General features: G+C 40.5%; 1 protein-coding gene across 2 annotated transcripts in view; it reads right to left on the reverse strand.

Moving 5' to 3' along the window:
- The window catches only part of MAK (male germ cell associated kinase), a 63,263-nt gene that overhangs the window by 31,649 nt on the left and 8,018 nt on the right, over positions 1 to 23,596 (reverse strand). For both annotated transcript variants that reach the window (XM_075532349.1, XM_075532354.1), the window contains exons 3-8: positions 16,853 to 16,907; positions 11,927 to 12,048; positions 7,446 to 7,525; positions 5,146 to 5,278; positions 3,922 to 4,093; positions 2,708 to 2,875 (exon numbers count right to left, since the gene is read on the reverse strand). In XM_075532349.1, the coding sequence (XP_075388464.1) occupies positions 2,708 to 2,875; positions 3,922 to 4,093; positions 5,146 to 5,278; positions 7,446 to 7,525; positions 11,927 to 12,048; positions 16,853 to 16,907 (730 nt within the window). The remainder of the gene's footprint in view (positions 1 to 2,707; positions 2,876 to 3,921; positions 4,094 to 5,145; positions 5,279 to 7,445; positions 7,526 to 11,926; positions 12,049 to 16,852; positions 16,908 to 23,596) is intronic.

Here is a 23,596-nt window from a genome sequence, read left to right on the forward strand (position 1 = left end):
TCTGATCATGTCACTTCCAGATTTTAATAGCCGGAAGTGTGGGTCTTCCTACTTTGCTCTTCTCCGTCAACATCGCTTTAGCTATTTGGGGCCTTCTCATCATCCCATATAAAACCAAAGATTTGTTTTTCTACCTCTGTCTTTTAAAGAAGGGTGGTGGAATTTTTATTGCAATTACATTGAGAAGAATTAACATCTTAGCAGTATGCAGTATGAAGCCTTCTAATCCAAGAATATAGAACATCTTTCCATTTATTGAAGTCATCTTTAATCTGTTTGATAGCTTTCATAGTTTAAGTCCTGCTTAAATTTATTTCTAGTTCTGTTATTTTATTCTCTTAGATGCTATTGGCAAACAGAATTGTTTCCCTAGCTTCCCTTTCAGATTTATCACTGCTGACATATAGAAACCCAACTGATTTTTGTTTGCTGATTTTGTACCCTGAAACTTTGCTAAATTCCTCTATTAGCACTACAAGTTATCTTGTGAACTCTTTGAGATCATCAATGTGTAAGATCATATCTCTCTAGCCTAGAGACACTTTTACTACTTTCTCTTCTTCTGGCCTCATTGCTCTAGCAAGGATTTCTCATAAGATAATGAATAGAAGTTTGACAGCAGGGGCTCTTGTCTTATTCCTGATTGCAAGGAAAGAGTTTTCAGCATTTTTTCCACTAAGCATAAGGTTAGCTTTTGGCTTTTCACATAAACCCTTAATTATAATGCGGATTTTTCAAATGTCTTGACAAGTCTTTCCCATTTGTTCTTCCAGGCTTTTGGAAAAAGTTTCACAAATGAAAACAGAATTGGAAAAAATATTGATTTTATATTTTAAAATAGACAAAAATACTCTTATTACTTTTTTATTTAGGCCTCTGGTGTAGACTCGTGACATTTAAATAACCACACAGCTTGAAATATATCTGTATAGACTATATAAGGTAGTCAAAGTGCAAGACAATGCTGCCTTCTTGTGGGACCAGAGACTAGCCCTAAAGAGTCCCTGGTGAAAGGTTAAGTGCTGGCCTGCTAGCTGAAAGGCTGGCAGTTCAATTCCACTCAGAGGCACCTCAGAAAACAGGCTCAGTAGCAATCTGCTCCCAAAGGATATCAGCCCTGAAAAGCTGCTGGAATGCTGATCAGAATCAACAGTAACTACCAACAAATGGAAGGATGAAAGATTCGCGTATCTCTCCCGTCATTAATGAACACACAAAAAAGTCCACTATATTGTAGAAATCATGAGATGTTTCTTCCTAACTAGTCTGATACATCTGAATTTCTATCATTCATTATGAATCCATTAAGCCTTTCTCAATCAGGAATCGCCACTTGAACCACAAAACAGCTAGCTACTGGAGTGACGATTTTTGAAACCCTACCCAAATGGTATGTGGTTGGAAATTGACTTACAACATGATGGATGCCTTGGAGCTTTAAGGCAAACCTCAAAATCAACAAGCTTTACAATGTGTATGTGCTTCGTCCTCCCATGAGGTAGCGGAAATCTGCACTGTCTTATTCATCAGGTTCTGGGTTTAACAGAAATCATTCAAGAGGATGGCTTTCACAAACAAAAATTTATTCTTTCAGGTTAAGCCCAAATTCAGGTGTCAGGCTCTCGGGGAAGACTTTTTCTGTTAACTGCGAGGGCAAGTCCTTTCTCCTCTCACCATCTGTGGGTCCAGGGTTCCCAGGAGATCTGCGTGTTCTGACTTTCCATGGTTTAAGAGCTTCTCAACACAGCCCCTATGTGAAGGATGCACTCACTCCACTCCTGGATCACCTTTCTTGGCATCAGGTCCTTTCTCTGCCCACTTCTCTCTCCTTGTATCACTTGTAGGATAAAAGGTGAAGCAAGCCACACGCCACTGAAACTCCCTGTGGTAGTTACAGGATCTCTTGTCAACTTACGAATGGGTGGAGTCTAGCTTGTCAATCAAGCCATAGCCAATGAGGCCTCCGTGTGAGCATGGCCTTCTCCTGAGGATTCTGGGAACTCCTATCTTCCTCCCGGGAGGTGGGACACACTCTCTGCGAGACATTCCTGCTGCCAAGACACATGAGCTAAGCCGATGGCATCCAGAGCCTTGGAGCTGGAAGAGCCACGTGGAGCTCATGGCAGCGCTACGATACTTGCACCGCCAATGGATCCACAAGACTTTCCACCCTCTGGCCTGTGATTTTCCTGCACTTGGTGTCATTGCATGTATTGTATGAGTCTGAAGAAGAATTTAAAGACTGGTATCGGGCATATGGGCTAATATTGGACTTATGGACTTAATCTGGACCGGGCTGGGATTTTTTTTAATATATAATTACTCTTCTTTTTTTTACAATTACTCTTTTATATAAAACTCTTTCTTATACACATGAGTGTCTATGAATTTGTTTCTCTAGTCTACCCAGAGTAACACACTCCCTTTACAACACATCAGGGCTACAATCTGACTAAAGTTATTGCATCCAACTCTAGTCCGCTAATAATTGACTGCCTGCTTATACCAGGAGGATAAATACATCCTTACCTAACTTTCAAATTTTATCATAAACAATTTCCAAGCCAAACTGACAAACACTCAGTTGGGGTGGGGGATATGTGGGAGAAACACAATTCAATTTCACACATACACTGAAAAAAATACTTCATTCTTTAAAAAAGCTAAACTAATGTTTAAACAGGTATTCGAGGGAGGCTGGCCTTACCTGGCTTGCTGTTGGTCGTTTCTTTGGGTCCCAATTCAACATATCAGTCATGAGTTGAATAGCTTCGTTACTGGCATTGGGAATGAGAGTTTTTAAGTTTATAGGAACACACTGGGGAAAGCGGAAATTCATAGATGATGCAAGCTGGTACCCTTCTGGCCAGTCACTCTATACAAGAAATATATAAGGGGGGTGTGTTAGGAACCAATTTTAGATGATAGCAATAATATGAAAATTACTCATGGTAAAAATTTATATGGTGATTCATACAAAACTGTATTAGCAAACGACATCATATAATTAAGAGGGAACATAGAAGGGAATGAAGAGAGCACAGTTTTAAATTTCAAATTATGAAACGCCTGTCTGGTAGCTGGTATAAGAAAGTAAGGTCTAGCTGAAAGGTACCAGTTCATTGAAAAGTACTTAGATTGCAAGGAGTCAGATACACCCAGAAGAGGTATACAAAAGGAAACGAAGCATTAAGAGAAAGTAAGGTCCAGGTCCCTGGAGTTAATGAGATCACTAAAAACAATTTAGGAGCAAGTAGCAAGGGGCTTACGCAAGACTGTCTATTTACATAGTCAGCAATGGGTCATCAATCCAGTTACACTCTAAATTTACAGGTGTTTTAAGTCATTAAAGAATGACAAGGATTTTCTTTCTTCAGCCTGGTGGAAATCCAATTCTTAAAATCCTTACCCCACCCTGTTAAAAATAAAATGATTATCAGAGAATGAACCATGAGAGCCTAAGTTGATTTGAAAGTGAAAACAGCAAACATCTGGGGGAAAGTTATAGGACAACCTGTCTGGTCTGGAACTGAGCCACGTCCCCGCCCTCCCCCACCCCCGCCCCACTCAATTCTCAACCAGCAAGAGACAAGTCATTCCGGGGACCTCACACTAGCCAGGCGAGGAGAGCTTGGAATCATCAGCTGTTGGAAGTCACAAGGGCAGCACCGAGGCAAGGCTAAAGTTCAGAAGGGCAGGACAGGAGGAGGGAATGGAAACAAAGTAGCAAGGCAGCCAGCAACTGCTGCACAAAGGACAGCAATGACTGAGGAGTCAAATGTGTGAGCTGCTCCAGGTGAAACTGAGGCTCTCTTCCCGAGCCCCGAGCCCAATTCCCAGCCAGACATTTTCAAAGTCATTATTAAACTAAAGTAGAAAATTAAAAAGAAAGCAAAACAGAATGGGAGCAAGAGCACTCACCTTTTTGGGAGTTCCTAAAACTTGGCAAATTTTAAAGATTTCATCAACCTCACTTGTCCCCGGGAAAAGCGGCCGTAAGGTATACAGTTCAGCCATGATACTCCCAACAGCCCACACGTCGATGGGAGAGCTGTAAACCGACGAGCGTAATAAAACTTCAGGCGCACGATACCTAGGAAAACAGAAAACAAACCGACTTCCAGGATGAACGGTGCATTTCCACTGAGAAGTGACTTTTGTGTATCCGTAGTAGTTGTGGTGTCTCCTGGACTGAGCTGTTTGTCAGAAACGTGTATCCCTTGGTTGGGCAGTGATTCTCGGTGCTTTGGCATAACCACATAATGATGGAACCACCCTAAGGCAGGGATCTGATGGGACCAGCCGATCAACTGTAAGGGGGCTAGGGTGGGCTGCCACACCTTTAGTCAGGCCACAGGCCTGATCCCATGTCAGGAGAGTTCCCCTGGGGTGTGGCCTGCAGCATCTTTTATCTGATAAAAGGGATAAAAGGAAAGAGAAGGGAGCAGAGAAGTGGAGACCTGATTACCACCAAGAGAGAAGTGTCTGGAGCAAAGCACATCATTTGAACCCGAGGCTGCTGTGCCAATAACCTCCTTGAGAACCGGGGACAGACTGATACCAAGACACAGCAAGATCTGCAAGGGGCACTGGGTCCGGAAATGTGGAAAGGAGACCACCTTTCCCAGAGCTGACAGAGAGAAAGCCTTCCCTCAGAGCTGTCACCCTAAATTTGGGCTTCCACTCTCCTAAGCTGAGAGACAATGAGTTAGTTTGGTAAATCCACCCACTGCTGCACCAGCTACTTAAGACACATGTGTGTCCTGACAACAAGCCGGTGCAGAGGCGAGAGAAAAATATTAACGAGGTGTCCAAGCAACCTAAAACAGGAGCGCCAATGAACAAATAAAGAAATAAGCTCTACTTGATACCTGAACACAAAGGGGAAATGAGTATGTTACAAAGTATTGCCCAAACAAACCCATCCACTGCCATTAAGTTGATTCTGTTTGATAGCACCCTTGGGATACTGCTCCCAAGGATTTCCAGACTGTAAATCTATAGAGAAGCAGGCAGCCTCATCTTTCACCCTGGGAACAACTGGTAGGTTTGAACTTTGACCTTTCCCTTAGTGGCCCAAAGCTTAACCCCAGTGCCACAGGGGCTCCTTATTCTGCCCTTGGGGAGCTTCATAAAGCTACTTACCACCTGGTAGATACATAATCAGTATATGGTGGCTGGGACCTTAATTCTCTGGCAAGTCCAAAGTCAGCTATTTTCACAAGTTCTGGACCCATACAAAGCAAGTTTTCTGGTTTCATGTCCCTATGGAAAAAACCTTGGTGATACAGAGAAGAAAAGAATAATCAATTGTCACGCTTAAATATAGCTGTATTTGATTTACACATCACATAAAGCAATCAGGCTGTTGATAATCATGAGGAGCTAGTTCTAAACTTAGGAGGGGTTTCACAATTTTGTGGAAAAACTCGATGCCTTTTTAATTCCGTTTTCTAGCAACTTTTTAAAGCTCTCTATTATAAACACCCTGACCCTCCTGACTCCAAATCAACCAGATCCACCATCACCCTGTGGGCCCAATTTAGAACGGCCCTGTAGAGCAGCGGATCTCAACCTTCCGAAGGCCACGGCCCCTTAACACAGTTCCTTCTGTGGTGGTGACCATAAAATTATTTTCGTTGCTACTTCATAACTGTCATTTTCCTACTGTTATGAATCGTCATGGAAATATCTGTCATGCAGGATGTATTTTCACTGTTACAAACTGAACATAAACATAATTAAAGCATAGTGATTAATCACAAACATATAATTATACATTGTTAAATATTTATGTGTTTTCCAATGGTCTTAGGCGACCCCTGTGAAAGGGGGTCACGACCCACTGGTTGAGAACCGCTGCTATAGCGGGCTTCTGAGACAGCAAATCTTGCCTGGAGCACACCGGTTCATCTTTCTCTTGTGCAGAAGCTGGTGGGTTGAAACTGCTGACCCTGCTGCTAGCAGCCCACTGCTTCCCGGCAGCACCGCCAGGGCTCCTTCCACAGAAACAGAATCAACCACAAGTCCCCATGGCCTTTATCAATGGATGACAGTGTATAATCACGAACTTCAGAATTTAAAGAGCCCCAGTAATTTCTTTGGGTCAAATGAAAAAATTAAGAAATGTTCTTCTCTCACCCACCTTCCCATTGCCCATCTCCCAGAGAGGAGGTTACACATACATCTCCAAGATCGGTTCTCCCTTTCTGCACCTCCCTCCTGAGGGGAGACGTCGGGCAGCGTAAGATAAGATAAAATAATTTTTTATAAACTATTAAGGGTGCGGGGGGAATGGGGAGGGAGGGGGAGGGGGAAAAAAGGAAACTGAGCTGATTCCAGGAACCCAAGTGGAAGGCAAATTTTGAGAATGACAAGGGCAACGAATGTATAAGGGTGCTTTGCTCAATTGATTGTGATAAGAATTATATGAGCCCCAATAAAAAAAACAAAAATCAGAAGAAAAAAATGTTCTTCTAATCTTTATACAAAATTCTACATAGCATTATTAGAAGATAAATGATTTCCTCTAGTAGTAAGAGAGGAAGATTTTAAAACATAAGGTGAGCTACACTGGAATTTTTACATATGCTCAGCATTCAGCAATAATAGAGCACACATTTTTCTATTTCACAGGGGTCGCCTAAAACCATCGGAAAATGCATCAATATTTCACAATATATAATTACATATTGTTTTGTGATTAATCACTATGCTTTAATTATGTTTAATTATGTTCAATTTGTAACAAGGAAAATACATCCTGCATGTCAGATATTTACATGATACTTCATAACAGCAAGAAAATGAGTTATGAAGTAGCAATGAAAATAATTTTATGGTTGGGGGGTCACCACAATATGAGGAACTGTATTAAGGGGTCACGGCATTAGGAAGGTTGAGAAGCAGTGCCGTAAATCCTTTAAAGTAGTAATACTTGGCCGTGGTGCATCAAAGGATTCCATTCTTTCCCAGAGTCCCCCATACGCGTCTTTTTGATCCCACTTCCATGATAAAACTGTAAGCACTGAGGTTGCAGGATAGGTGTATGATGATTGAAACTAAAGGCTAATTATGAAACCATTCAAAATTTCTACTTGGGAGCAAAATCGTTTTTCCCCAAAACAGAAATTCTAAATTTCTAGTGAGCGTATGTAGGCACATAGTCCAAATGTGTTGCTAGTTGCTATGGAGTCAATCCTGCAGCCTGGCAAAGCTGTGCGCGCAGAGTAGGGCTGTGTTCCATGGCTTTCTACCAGGCCAGACTTCCCAAGGTAGCTCTGGATGTGTTCAAACCACCAACCTTTTAGCTAGTAGGCCAGCACTTAACCATTTGTGCCACTCACAGGCATCTTCCATACTTGTAGTTATCCAATATAACACAATTGGGTAATGTCTTAAAGAAATGACTCTTAAAAGAGAAATGAGTGTCAAAAGAAACATACCATGTTTATGAATAAATGCCAGGCCTTGCAATATTTGATACATAATATTTCTGATGACTGATTCAGGGAACAGTTTGTTTCTGTGAAGAAATGAACAAATAGTAATGAAATTCTCTCAAGCCTCTCTTATGATCAGTCAACCCATCAACCAACTAAAACAAACAAGAAAAGGTAGTCTTCCTCCTTGGAGTTGTTGATCTCATGATACAAGCTGCGACAGGTCCGAGTTTAAGGTTTATAGTGATAAGTTCATGATTTTAAAACACAGACATTTCATATATATATATATATATATATTTCAATGCTTGATTAAAAACTCAAATTCAACATGGCATACCGTGTACAACTACTCAAGTTAAAAACAGAACCTACCCACATAAGCAAAATAAATTAGAAAGCAGAATAACCATCAAATAAAACCAAGAGTGCAAATGTGTATTTATGTAGGTTGAAGGGTTTGGGGGTGCTTAACTATCTCAGTTCTGTCCAAGAGAAATACAGTATGAACAACAAATGAGTGTTTCATTTATAGTAGTAGCTAGCTACATCGTAAAAATGCAAAAACACACAGATAAAAGGAACAATGTGTTTTATTAAACATTACTGAACTGATTTATTTTTAGGATCAAGTTTTCAAAATCTTTATATTAATAGTACAGCCCAATGTAGACCAGCTACATTCCAATAAGTCAAAAGCCACAGTGACTTGGTAGCTAGTTTTGGAAAGAACAACTCTTTATTAATTGTTGCTGTGCCACAATGTAAGCAATCCACATCTAACTCTTGCCCCGAGGTCATACTGTAAAGGTATCACGATTTTAAACTTTTAAGGCTCTAAATGTCAAATATTTTGTAATATTTTCTATCATCATGAATGATTTGGATCAATTTATTATTCAACTTTATATTGTTAATCATATCTTCCCATATTGTGTGCTAAAGTCTCACCGCTCCAAATAGATTAGAAAGATACACAGAGAAAGAAACATTATTCTTAGCTCAAATTTGAAAGCGTAATGATCATATATTATTGAAATGTCTAAAACTCAATTCATAAGCTGGACATTTCAAAGTAAACACAATTTTTATCCTCGACAGTAACTAAATTTTAATAAATGTTACGAGCTTAAGATACATTGATAGTATCAGAGCAGAGGTTCGTGTATAATGTTCAACTGAAACTGAAAGGAAGTTTAATTGAATAAAGGGCTTTCAGATCAGTTTTCACATTCTATACAATGTTTCAGAAAATTAAACTACAGCAAACATAATGCAAAAATGCCACTTAACCTCAAGCAACCCTTCATCATAGTCTATTAACAATGGTCAAATATATGTCTCAGACACTGAGTACTATTCTAAATAATATCACTTTTTACTCCCATTTAGTGATCCTGAATTAAATGATAAAATTGAGTTGATTTTTTCTATTGTTTTGATAGCCCATGAATCATTTGTCAGATTATATATTTTATAAAAACTAGCCAAGTATATTTCATGTACTTACATGTTATTTAATTCTTCCTTCTAGTATATCTCAATTTAATCCATATATCATTACTAGAGGCTAAGATTATCTCCACAATTTTCTTTCTTTTTTTTTTTTTTAACAATTTACTGGGGTTCATACAACTCTTATCACAGTTCATACATATACATACATCAATTGTATAAAGCACATCTGTACATTCTTTGCCCTAATCATTTTCTTTTTTTTCTCCTCTTTTCTTTTTTTTAACATTTTATTAGGGACTCATACAACTCTTATCGCAATCCATACATATACATACATCAATTGTATAAAGCACATCCATACATTCCCTGCCCCAATCATTCTCAAAGCATTTGCTCTCCACTTAAGCCCTTTGCATCAGGTCCTCTTTTTTTTTTTCCTTCCCTCCCCTCTCCCCCCTCCCTCATGTGCCCTTGGTAATTTATATATCGTTATTTTGTCATATCTTATCTCCACAATTTTAACACTTTAAAATGCTATGTTCATTTTTCAGTATTCTAATCTAGTCATAATAGTTCCATATATAACTGTCATATTTGTTATAAAAATTATCTGTGACAGGGCTTCAGAAAGTTCATGGAAATGAAATTAAAAGATACAGATTTTTTTCCATTAATTAAAAAATCTCCTTCATATATATAATTTTGGTTTGTTTTTTATCCATTTAAAAGTATTTTCATCATGAGGGAGGGACAGTGGGGAAGGGAGGCAAAAAATGAGAAGCTGATATCAAGGGCTCAAGTAGAAAGAAAATGTTTTGAAAATGATGATGGCAACATATGTACAAATGTGCTTGACAATGGATGGATGTATGGATTGTGATAAGAGCCGTACAAGCCCCAATAAAGTCATTAAGAAAATAAAAGTATTTTCATAATCTTAACCTTCTTAATAACCGTGAGAAAACTAGTTCCTGACCGTGGGGGTCAGGACCATGGTCTTGGAGATCACCAAGGTCAGTTGGCATTATATGCTACTCAGATGAGCACCATTGAAGGTGACAACTATTGGTCTCTCATTGTCTGGAGGAGAGAAGGAGGACAAAAACTGAAATACACAATAGAAATCATTAGTCCTACGGACGCATGGACCACACAAACATTTGTCTCTACAACCCTGAGACCAGAAGAACTAGATGGTGCCCACCCACCACTCCCCATTGCTCTTAAAAGGATCTCTTTAGAAGGTGCTGCGTAGAGTGGGAGAAATGTGCAACAAAAGTCAAAATCAGAAAAGAGACCAGATTCTGAGTTGGATAGAGACTGGTGGGACCCCCACGACTATGGCCTTTGCCCTTCAGATAGGGAACTGAACTCACTTCTGTGTCAGGAATAATTAACCATTTAAAATCAAAATGCCACCATACACCCAAGGACAAGGTTTGGAGGGGTGGAGAAGAAGGAAGAATGGCAACAGAAGACACAGGGAGGAAACCAGGGTACACTGAGAGTATTGCAATGGACAAGCGGGATCAGCAAGTACATAGCATGTTACATGGGAAACTACAACATGCTTTGTAAACTTCATCTCGTTCACAATAAAAAGTTAAAAGTACTGAGGTAATGAATAACTGAAAACATATTTCATAATCTTTATCACCTTTAATGACTGTTCAATTCATCCATTTTTTTGAAGGACTAGTTACCAGCCATGCGCGAGCTAGCCCAGCTCAGTGGCGAGTTCTTTGGCCTTTTCCAGCTTGGCAATCGGGCCACTGACTTGGGGCCCAGCACATTCAATTAATCAATATTATGTACTGTAATTATCAGCTTATTCTACCACTAGAATTTGTTCAAAGAAGTAAGTACACTCTGGTATAACCATTTAACAGAAAAGGCAAGTACAGTATCTGTTGAAGCCTGTTTAGCATGGAAAAAACACTTCTAAGTCAATCAAATAAAATATTTTATTACTATTAAAATTATAACTAAGCTAAGTGCATCTGTGCCCACCTAAGAGAGCTAGAAAGGAAATGTAAAAGAATAAAAACTGATTTTAGCAATAAGAAAATTTCTTTCATTGGAGCAACTAAAGGGTAAACTGATGGGTTTGATTAGTAGTCTAAACTGTTGGCTACAAACATAACCCCCTGCCTAATTTATAATAAAAAATGCTAAAAAAGAAATTTTCTTTTATTTTGGCTATTAATAATGGTATAGTATCTATCTGGAGAATGATAGGCATTCAAAAACATTATCTGAAAAAGGAAATAACATAACTGAAAAAATCTTTAATTAAAAAACACTGATTATATATGTGTGTGTGTGAGAGAGAGAGCGCGAAACCAATGCAATTACACTCAAAAGTTAAATTACTTCTAAATATTTCACAGGCTTTTGCTAAGCAATGCTGGTCTTCAAAGCAGGTAGGTAGATAATTATCTCCAAGATGTGACCGGGGGGCTACCACCAGAAGAACATTTCCCCCTCAGCCCATAGGGAATGACTAAAGAACTCTGTAGAGAGTTCGTTCTTATGTTTTAAAAATTAAAATGCAGTTTCCTTGGCATTGGTGTATTCAGTCTTATCGCTTGTTTATGTATTTTGATGAATGAGTTTATTAGAGCTTCTCTTGAAAGTTACTTCATTCAGTTTTCCTTCTTTCATTGGAGTTTCACAAGATGCTTGTGAGGGCAATGAAGATATTTTACTCAATTTTCCCAAGGCCAACTTTATTACACAGTATTGAACTCTAGATGAATTCATTTAAAAATCATAGCTATACAGTAATGCTTACACAAAAGTCTATCTTAACTTTTAAGAAATTAAAAAACAACAAAAACCAGCTGTGTATGTAGCTGGTTTTCAGTATCAGATTATGATTCTAAAAAAGGTAAGAGAACTAGTTGCTTTAAATTTATGTCTTATAATATTAAATCTAGATATTGTTAACGTACAGTATACTGGAAATATCAAGGAATCATGGAAAAAGTAATAGAAAAAACTATGTTCACAAAATATGGGCATACCTGTCTTTCATTAATTGATAGAGATTTTCTTTCATATATTCAAATATAAAATAAAGATGGTCATTTTCTCTGATAACTTCTTTCAGTTTAATCACATTGGCATGATTAAGTTTCTTCAGAGACTGCAATACAGAAAACAAGTATTAAATTCTTACAGCATGGTTAAAGAAGTTAGCAAAATCTCATTAATGTTATTTATAATAATGACCATACCTTTTTCTTCTGAATTTGTTAATAAGTTACGTTTTAATTAAAGGAGATCAGAATACCTAAAGTAAGCTGTAACTATTTTTTAACCTTTCACTTAAAAAAAATAATTGATCTTTTTGTTGTCCTGAGAATGTGTAGTAACCCAGCTTAGCATGGCAAACTCCATTTTGTTTTAATCTGTTTCCAACCCCCTGCTAGCAGCTAGCTTCCTCTAACCTCTCCTTCTCCTTCCCTATCGCCTGACACACCTTGCCGTTCTGGAGATAATCGCTGAACCTACCCAATTAGCAAAAAGTAGAAACTATCCTGTCAGACTGTTATCGCCTGAAACTGTTGCTCCCTCTAGCACACCCCACCCTCTAATAAGTAAAAATGTAACTGCCTGCACGTTTCCCCCTCCCCTTTAAGCCAGCCCTCTACTTTAAAGATAAAACCCCTAAAACTATAACTGTTTCCTTTGTTTGGGGTAGAGAGTGTTTTTCAGGGTGATACCCCCCTCTTGAACCAACTGTTAATGAAGGCTTTAATTACTAAAAAGTAGTGTGGATTGATTTCGCCCAATACAACAAAAGTACACAGGAAAAACAGGCACCAAGTTTCTACAAGTATACTTCAACCACACAGAATGCATTCTTCAAGTTACACCACCACTCGCATCCTCCTTTCCTGAGTTGTTTCCACCGGTTAGCATAAACTCATAGCCTTCTAAAGGTCCTATCCTTTCCAGTTGCTATTGCCAATTTCATGCCCAAAAATAACTCTAAAAAGAGTATTAAATTCTCCACAAAGGAGTACACCAGCCCACGTGATCTAAGGATTGTACAAAATAAAATCTAAGATCAGAAGAGGGAACTGTATTAGAATTTAAATTCTGAGCACTCGGTTTGCAGGAGACAGTGGATAACAGTGAAAGCCCCATACCCATATGCAGAATCCCAGTTCAGATTAAGACTCCCTTGAACTCCCTCAGACCCACTGACTATGGATTGAACAGCCTTGTGCTCAGACACAGTGTACTTGAAAGTGGATCACTGGAGATGTAGTTAGGTTAAAATTTAATACAGTGTTATTTGTTTTCCCTTTTGATCCATTTTCAATTTGTTCTAGTTTCTATTATTTTCAGCTTTCTTTGGTATTTAAGGCTTTCTCTGTGACTTATTTTGTTGTTGTCACTGGGGTTTTTGTATTACTTTCTTTACTTGAAACCCAGGATAGGTAACTCAATTAAGAGCTCCTTAGGGTTGTGGCAGAAGAGGTTGGGGAATAATAGGGAGCTAATAATAATGGGAACAAGAATAAAGAAAATGTTCTAAAACTAATTGTACAACTCTTTTAAATGTATTTAAACCATTGAATTATATGGTACATGAATTATATATCAATAAAACGGTTTTTTAAAACACAGCATTATGCTTAAGGCAGATTTCTTGAGGTATTTGGTTTTAAGATGAATCTATGGTATTTAGATGATATTTTTGGTTTAAGGTTTAAAGATTATTGTAGGGGGAGGAGCTGGGAAGATGGCACCAAGATAGAATCCCCTGTCTGGAACTCCCCGTGTGTGGTGAGAAGGCTAATTCTGGGAATTTACACAGGACCTGGGTTCCCAGCACTCCAGGAACATTTTAGACCACTGTCTCTGATTTTTGCCCCAGAGAACACAGCGGAAGTTGCTGAGGTCTCCTTTCTCCCCTAGTTCAGTGGACTCAGTGGGCTGGTGTCAGCCTCCTCTCTCATCCCAAGTCAGACCACCCTCCAAATAGAGCCCAGGGCCCCATTCCCTCAAAGACCACTGGGAGCCCTGGAGGCTGGGCCTGCAAAAACAGAACCTTCATAGGTTCAGTGCCTTACCTGATCCCCTCTTCCCACCTCTTTGCAAGGGCTAAGCACTAATGGCAGCCAGACAGAAACTCCCAGCTAACTGAAACAGGAATCCGGCCCCCATAAGACAGGAACACAACTTGAATGCTCTGGGAGCTTCAAGAATGTATTAGAATTTTTCCTATTTTCTTTTGAGGAAGAAAACCACAAAACAACTTTTTCCTGCCAGACGAACAAAAACCAAATATTTGGGTGTGTCTTAGTCCCTCTCCCCTACCTGTCAGGGGTCTGGCTGACAGTGGGGCTTAACGTCCTCCTGACTGGATGTGCCCACCCCCACCCACCTTGGGCCTCACTCCAATAGCTCACTTCCACCCTGGGACGCTGGCGTGAAGAATGGACAGTGCTGCTCCACAATATAACAGGGGACTCTGCCCCTGGAGAACAGGCGTCCACTGCAAGAAGGGCCTTCTGCTCTAAACGCAGTAACAGACGGGCTACACTCTCCCTATAGAACATACAGGGCCAATCAGTGGCTGTGGTAATTTCTTAATATACCCCTCACCTACCCCAGCCACCTACCTCACCTACCCCAGCCTCAAGACCCTACTCCCCTACCTCAGTAACCCACACTCTCTTATAACCCACCAAGTATTAATATCTCGTATAAGCCTCTCTTCTAACTCATCAAAAATTACTATATTTAACAGGAAGGCTTCCTATGATTAACACCACCACTTAAACCTACTCTAGAGCACCTATCTCCTATTCCTCCTGCCCACCCAACTATCACTCCCTCCTCATCTCCACACAGTATGATTTCCAGCTCCTATCTAACCCCGCACAACCCGGGAGCCTACGCATCATCTACAGCGCGACCGTGAAAAAGGATACAGAGAATGATGCTTATGGCTCTACAAGAGGTCAGGGATCAATCCAGAAAGCAAAGGAGACATGGAGATACTAAAAACCTCACACCCAAAGGAAATTTAGGCATGAGTTAGAAGAAATAAAAATCAGTACAAGATCTGAGCAATAGAATGAAAGAAAATCAAATCCCTGAACTTGAAGACAACCAAGGAGACCTCAGCAAACTAGAGAAACAATCAAACAAAAAAGCAAAAGAATCTGGAGAAAGCCTGAGGATGATGCGGGATGCCATGAAGACAAATAATATTCTAATTATTGGTGTGCCAAAGCAGGAAGAAACAAATAAATCTACAGTTAAAATAGTAAGGAATTCATGGAAGAAAATTTCCTCAATATTACAAAGGAGGAGACGATAACTATGCAGGAAGCAGAGAGAACGTCAAATAGATTAACCCCCCCCCCCAAAAAAACACATCAAGACATATAGAAGTCAAATTATCCAACTTAAAGATTATCTTAGGGTGAAAATTATGGGTTCATGCCACCCTTCATAGTTCCACAAATGCTGGATTCCATGAATTTTTTTTAATTCTGTTCTGTAGTTTCCCTTCTTTGATTAAATAATTCTATAAAATATTTTATTGAAATGTTCAGTGGTACAACGTGGGCATCATACAGTTTTTTCTGATCTCGTGGCAGTAAATTCATGGAAGCCATTAGTCACACAATCTATTTTCCCTCTGTCCCTGACTCTTTCCGCTGTTGCCTAGTACACAGAAGCTAACCGTGCCTTTGATAGCTGCTTATGAGCTTTTAAAACCCCAGGCACCATACAACAAACTAGGTGGTTGAACAGAAATACCAAAAACAGGATTAGGCCAATTATCTGGGATACCCCATAAAACCATGATGTTAAACCAAAGAACCAAACCTCCTGAGCTTTTGTTTGTACATAAGGAGCCTTGGCAGCTACTTTTTGGGGTGGGGGGGGGGGGGAGTGTCATTGGTGTAAATATAGCACACACTTCTGCCAGTTCAACGTGTACTTATTTTTCTGACATAATCATGTAAAACTCCATGCAAAAGCCTCCAAAAATCTCTCCACGTCATACAGTATAAAATGTGAGTAAATGGCAAATCACTCACCCACTGGCACGGAGTCGATTCCGACTCACATCGACCCCTTAGGGCGACATAGAACTATCTCTGTGGGTTTCAGAGACTGTGAGTCTTTATGGAGTAAGAAGGTTTATCTTTCTCCCCAATGGCACAGAGCCGCTTACAAACGAACGCCCTCCTGGGGCAGCGCTAAGCATGTGAACGCTATAAGGGGTCAGCGGCTCGAACTCGCCAGCCACTCAAGAGAGATGAGACTTCCTGCTTCTGCATATATGAAAGCCCTGGGAGACGCTTCTACTCTGCCTTACGGAGCAAGAGTCAGAATCAACTTGACAGCCCATGTCAACAGTAACAATTTCAAACACTCCCTTTCCTTTGATAATATCATGCGAAAATTACTTCAGAAAATTGGGAGGAAGTGAGGTACACCCTGGTACATTTAGGAGATTAAAATGGATGAGTTGAAACAAAATGTGTGTGAATTGTTGAATGTACAACTGATGATCTACTTTGTAAATCATTATCTGAATCACAATCAAGGATTTAAATATATAAGAAAAAAATTAATTCAGGAAGATAAAAGGAAAACATAAGAAACATCATCTTTGGAATGCTACCCACTGAAACTCACTCATTGCCATCAAGCTGAATCTGACACACAGCGACCCTGTAGGACAGAGTAGAATTGCCCTTGTGGGTTTCCAAGATTGGAAATCTTTGTAAGAGCGGAAAACTAACTTCCTCTTTTTCCCACGGAGCGGCTGGCTGGTTGTTTCAAACTGCACACAAAACATGTTGCCACCAGGGAACAGAATAATCTCCTTGATTGCCCTCCTTCGGAAACGAGATCATTGTGAGATAGGCAGTAAAGACCTTCTCATGTTCTTTTCACCTTTAGGATTTTACCTTAACTTCTCTTAGGTTCATACATTCATCCCAAGAGTAGAACTTTCTCTTCATCCTGAAGCAAATTTAAAAGAAAAAAGTTTAATGTTCATGGACTGAGGATTCAAAGACACACATTGACATTGATAATCTTACTCAACTGTTACTTTCATCTGGGTAAGGTAGGGTATTTCCATTTCCTGGTGTAGTGGTTACTCATTGGGCTACTACTAATCACAAGGTCAGCAGTCTGATATTACCAGCCACTCTGTGGGAGAGAGATGGAGCTTTCTACTCCTGTAAAGACTTACAGTCTCAGAAACCCACAGGGACAGTTCTACCCTGTTCTATAAGGTTGCTATGAGTTTGAACCAACCCCAGGGCAGAGTTTTCTTCATCAAAAGAAAATCCTTCTGTCGAGTACAGGCCCTTCTTGGCAGTCAATGTGGTATCTGAGATTCAGTTTGACCCCAAAGACAAAGAATTGCCATTAATCTTCTTTCGGGGCAAGTGCTTACATTTCTTTAATCAGCTCAATTGTACTTTTCTGAGCCCCTCCCAAAACTCTTTCTTTCTGGTACCTGAAAGCTAGAAATGGAACATTACCCTTCCATTAAGAATGGGTGAAGAAATCACAAGTTTTGACAGCAAATTTAGCTGAATGATTTATTTGACAACCCATTATCTCAGTTTTAAATAAGAGGTCCATGAGTTAAGTGATTTGACAGAAAAATGCAAGAGTAACCAAGTTTTAGCAACACCTTTCTTCTGTGTTGTTCTTTACTCCCTCTTCTCCATCCAATGGTGCTTACCATCAAAGAGTAATAAATCAAAAATGTATTTATTTCGTAGATTTAACACATGACACAAGTACATACCACAGTGGTAAAAAAAAATCACACTCAACTAGACCCACTGCTATGAAATTGACTCTGATTCACACTGAGGCTACAAAGGAGCAGAAATGCCCTCTTTAAATTTCGTGTGACTGTAAACCTTTATGAGCGTTGACAGCCTCCTCTCTCTGCCACAGAGCGAGGAGTTGGTGGCTTGCAACTGCTGACCCTGCAGTCAACTGGTAACCACTGCACCAACAGACTGACAATCCCACCGACTCCACAGAAAGAGCGGCCCTGTCCCCAGGGTTGCCAGGGCGGTAAGCTTTGCGCAAGCAGACCACCACATCTTTCTCCCAAGGGCAGCTGGAGGGTTACAGCTGCCACTCTTTTCATTAGCAGCCAAGCACTGAACCCCGGGACACCGTCGCTAGAGGCTGCATTTTTATTCGAATAGGTTTCTAGGCATCACATGAAATATGAGACAAGAAAAAAACAAGACTCGCATTCTTAAAAATGTTTCTTCAGGTGGGGGAAATTACAAAATTGAATTATAAAAATAAAATATATTCAATTACTTTCCTACAGCATTATAATCTCTTTTTAAGATGTTCTAGAAGGTTCTCAGAAAACTTAATTACCTTTATTAATTAGAATTCCTATAGTCCAGAGCCTCTGCAAAGAGTCCAATACTCAGAGAGCCTAAGAACAGAGTATCACTGCTCTCTAGGGTTTTTGAGATTGTAAATTGCAACAGGAGCAGAAAGCCTCCTCTTTCTCCAACAGAGTGGCTGGTGGGTTCAAACTGCTGACCTTGCAGTTAGCAGTCCCACCAGGGCTCCTCAATGAAGTATTAGCAGTCTGAAATCAAGAATGCGGGCTGCTGGGATTCGAATCCTTCCTCAACTATGTACTAACTATATGGTCTTGGATGAATTACCCAATAGCCTTCTTCAGTGCCTCAAATTGTTTAGCTATTAAATAAGTAGAAACTATTATGTAAGCAAAGAACAGTAAACATTCAGGTTGTATAGGTATAGGAGGAAACAGAGCATACTCACAGAGAGAGGTTTGACAGAAGGTTATTTGTGTATGTGTATTTACCTTGGCTGCAATGTATTCATGAGTGAGGCAGAGTATACAGGGGCAAAGTTATGAAAACTTCCTAGTCATAACACCTGAAGGGAGTGCGTCACTAAGGCCCTGAACCCTTGGACTTAGCCACTAAGGGTTCAGGACCATAGTCTCATAGGACAAGGTCAATAGGCATAACACAGTTCCCAACAACAGTATTCCACATCGTTTTAGGATGAAGAGTGACTAGCATCTAAAAGGCTCATGAGCAACCATTTAAGGTCTCTCCCTGTCCAGAAGAGAGAGTTATGAAATTCAAAAGACAGCTGGTGACAATCCAGTGCAGAAATGGAGCACTAATTCACCACAGCCCTGAGACCAGAAAAACTAGATGGTGCCCAGCTACCAGTACCAACTGCCCTGCAAAGGATCAGATTAGAAGGTCCTGGTTAGGGTGGGAGAAAAACACAGAGCAAAACTTGAAATCTTAAGAGACCAGGCTCACTGGTCTTACAGATAGAGACTTGTAGGAGCCCCAAGACTGTCGTCCTGAATCACCCATCATGTCTGAACCAGAACACACATCCCCACCTAACTGCATTATTGTTGGAAGAATCGACCATCTAAGATCAAAAGGGCAGCATTTATCCAAGGACAATGATCAAAAGGTTTTAAGAGGAGGAGGATTAGAAACAGGAAACACAGGAAGTGGGTAAGTGATGCTACATTAAGGGGACTGCAATAAATACATTGAAGCAACTGGACATGACTTATTGAATGTAAATAAGAGAAAAAAGTACATTATAAACTGTTCAGTACAGCATCCAATATATACTGGATCCTCATATTTGCACCAATATCTGTAATAAAGTTCAGTTAAACATGAATGGCTACTGCTGCGATCATTTCTAAAATATCCTCAGGGAACCAGAGTTCATTAATTTAGGTAACAGACACTTATGACAGGGCTTGGTGAAACTGAGGGCTGTCCAGTGGGATGTTCCAGTGCTATACATAAATTATTTATATGTGTAAAATGACATAGAACACAAATCTAGCAAATCTAGCACAGTGACCAACTTAAAGCCAAATAGAAGTAAACACAAATATAGCAATCAAAGGACTCTAATAAAATCATCCTGGACTGCACATACAGTCTGCTGTGATCCTTAAAATGTTAATTTGGAATTTAAAAAAATCTTTTAAAGGTCAGATAATGATTTATTCAAGTTATTTCCCCCACTTTAGTAGTAAGTAAAACTGCTATTCTACTTGTGAAATGTCTTCTAGCTAAACCCACATCTACCAACAAGCTACGTTCTTTCCGGCAGGTACTACGACTCCACAATACCTCCCCCTAAGACAACACGTCTATTTGCATCAAATGCAGACAATCCCTTACACAAATAACAATCGAAAAGGCAGACCAACTTCTTAGAATGGCTAGCACAAAGCATTTCCTTTCACATTACTTTTTCATTGATTCCTTCATTCTACACCTGCAAAGGGCAGTGTGATTACCACAACGTTTACTATTTAGTAGAGGGCAGGGTCTTTAAGCCAGTGTACACAAAACACGTGTACAACTTAGTTTAAAGGCCATGAGATGAAATAACAATGGAACCTCTTAAAGATTTACGGATCAGGGAGGCCACTTTGAAAACGGAACATAAGGAGAGTGAGAAAAAGCTTTCAGCAGACAGAATCGATGAGCGCATAGTTTCTTGCAGGTTACAGGGACTAAAAGGTCGTTCGGAGCTGTAGTTCACACCCTGAGCTACTTTCCCCGGCTCTTCCCAACTACTATGAGTCGTTATGGACTGGATGGCGGTAAGTTTGGTTCCAACTAGTCAATATTATCTTAGGGAAATGATAGTGCTATTACTAGACTTCTTTCCCCACTTTATTTCTCCTTCTCTCCACAGTACTCACCTCTTAAAAAACAAATAATAATAAAAAAACCCAACAAGCTCAACTGCCATTGAGTCCATGCTGACTCATATGACCCCGTGGCACAGGGTAGAACAGTCCCTGGGAGTTTCCAGACTGTGACTCTGTACAGGAATAGGCCTTGCCTTTCTCCTGAGGAGCAGCTGGTGCTTTTGAAATGATGACCTGTGGTTAGCAGCCCAATGTGGAGCCACTAGGGCTCCTGCTATCATCTCCTGAAATACTATGTAACATATGTTTCTTATGTTCAGTTCTCCCTAAGCACCCAAAAATGTATGCTTAAAAAATTAAACCTATTCCTATCTATTCCATTCAGGCAAAGTAGAACTGCCCCCATAGGATTTCTGAGGCTGTAAAACTTCATAGAAGCAGACTGACACAGCTTCCTCCCTTGAAGAGGCTGGTGGGTTTGAACTGCAGACCTGTCAGTTAGTAACTGAACCCCTTAACCACTGTGCCACCAGAGCTCCTTAAGCTTTTCAAGGACACCCACAAAATCTTACACTTGCCAGCACAAAGGTGCTCAATAAATGCTTGTTGAAAGAACAACTGAATTCCTATAGCCACATATGTACCTCAGAGCGCAGGCCCTGGGATTTGGAATAGCCACTCAGTGGCTTAAAGGGGAGAGCTGAATAAGTATTTGTTAACTTAAAGCGAAGGCAAGGGACTCTTATTACCCATCTTCTAGTGAGAACTTTATGCGAGAGCTTTCTTTGAGATGTCAGCAAGGACACAATTTTCAAAAATTACCCTTTACATTTTTACAGCTTTCCCAACTTCTCAATCTTCACCCTCCACCTCATGCAAATAAATTTTGATGGAATTTTGAGCCTTGATAAAAAAGGAATAAATAAATAAGGAGAAGCAGCCTTGCCCTACCAAGTGAGTTACATACAAATATTCTTCCTCATGCTAACATTCTCAAATTCCTGTAAGTGGAAGTCAAGTCACTTATGGGCCTCTGGGAAAGATATTTTATTAACTAATCCTAAAGATATTTATCTTCCTTCTTGCTTTCTTGAACATTGATGTAATGTCTGGAGGGATTACAATAGAGGCATGTGTGGGGTCCTGGTTTATAACTACCAGCATCAGCGTCATGACAGGCTGTATAAAACCAAAGTCTGGGGCAGGCCTAAGTTTCAGTTTCAGATTCCTGGTCACTGAGGTTAACTCTCAGATGAGGCATCACCTGTTCCAGACTGACCAGTAGGGTGCAGCGCCGGAGTTCAACCTAGCCAGTGAAATTCAAGCAACAACCCACCACCGAATGACCAGTCAAGGAAGGATGCGCGAAACTGCTCACCAACTAACGCTGGAGCCAGAAGTTTTCTCCAGTAAGTTTAGAGAACAGTAACACTGGACTGCCCCTGGTCCCTGGCCCCATAAAAGCCCAGCGAACAAAGAACTCAAGGCTGATTCCTTTTTGGATGCTGGGTCCCCCCTGTGCTGGGCAGTGGAGGGAGGGAAGCCCTAGCTCGAGCTAGCAAATAAACTCCTTCTGCCGCTTTTGCATCTCAACTGGTCGTGATTATTCTGCGAGCCCAAGGTGAGCTGGCGTTCCCTTCCCAAATCTAACACATGTATTAGAGGAGGCATGTCTGAGGACAAAAACCATAAAGCTAACCACCCAGTTTGAAACTCACTGCCATCGAGCAGAAAGCCTCATCCTTCCTCTGGAGGAGCGGCTGCTCCTCAAACTGCCGACCTCAGGGTTAGGGCCCAACATTTCACCACTACACCACCAGGGTAGTGAAAAGCCTAAATTCTTATACTGTGGAACGACTGATCAATCTTAAGATTTCTTGATACGTGAGAAAAACAAAGTCCTATTTATTTAAGACTCTGGTTCGGTGACTTGCTATTTATTGACATATTTGCATCAAGAAGCATTCCTAACTAATCGAGATGCTTCCAGTCATTAGTTTTACTTGTTTTTCAGCTAAGCACTCCTCTTAAGATCTTTTCCTTGGATTCAAATCTTTTCAATACTCTCCAAGTTGCACCACTTTTACTCGTGGCTCCTTCTCAATTTCCTTTGTCAGGCCCTTTCAGGGCTCATCCTTTGTATCTTGGGGCTCTGTAATATCCTAAGTGAGGACCTCATATCTTCTTCTATCAAGCTGCAATTATACCTACAGACTAACAACTCCTAAATGGCCCTCCCAGCCCTTTGTGTGGAGCAGACTCAGCTGCTTGTAGGACCATCCACTCACGTCTCTCACAGCCTGGTTGGCAGTTCAAACCCAACAGTCCCTCAGTGGTGAAAACATGAGACAGAATGCTGCTGGTAAGATTTGCAGACCTCTACAAGGTCTCTATAAGTTGGACTCGACTCAACAGCAGTGGAGTTGTTTTTAAGGACAGGCAACGTAGTCACTATGCCCAAAATGGAGCTCCAGTTCCTCATCCCGAAGCCTAGCCTGTTTCCTTCCCTGTCACAGAACCACCGCTGCCCACTGAAGCCCACATCCCCAGAGGTAGCCTGGACTGGTCCTAATCTTTTAAATCACTTTGCTTACGGCCCGATGGTGTAGTGGTTACTTGGGCTGTGATCCGTCCACAGGTTAGCAGTTTAAAATCGCTAGCTTCTCCTGTGGACAAAGACAGTGCTTTCTACTCCTGTGAACAGTAAGGTCTCAGAACTCACAGGGACAGTTCCACCCTGTCCTATAGGGATGCAATGCATCGGCACTGACTTGCTGGCAGCAAGTTGAGTTTTTTTGTTTGCTTATGCCCAGCCACCAGGTCCTGTATAGCATCCACCTCCTACATAGTCCTTCATTGAGGGTACTGTGCCCAACCCCAGTGCTATTTGCCTAAATCCGGCCACCACCACCTCTAACCAAGGTCATCCTGTGTCCATTCCTAAGTCACTACTCTTTTGCCGAAGGGACCATTT

Source organism: Tenrec ecaudatus, chromosome 1 (assembly GCF_050624435.1).
Source record: "Tenrec ecaudatus isolate mTenEca1 chromosome 1, mTenEca1.hap1, whole genome shotgun sequence".
Taxonomy (NCBI): Eukaryota; Metazoa; Chordata; class Mammalia; order Afrosoricida; family Tenrecidae; genus Tenrec; species Tenrec ecaudatus.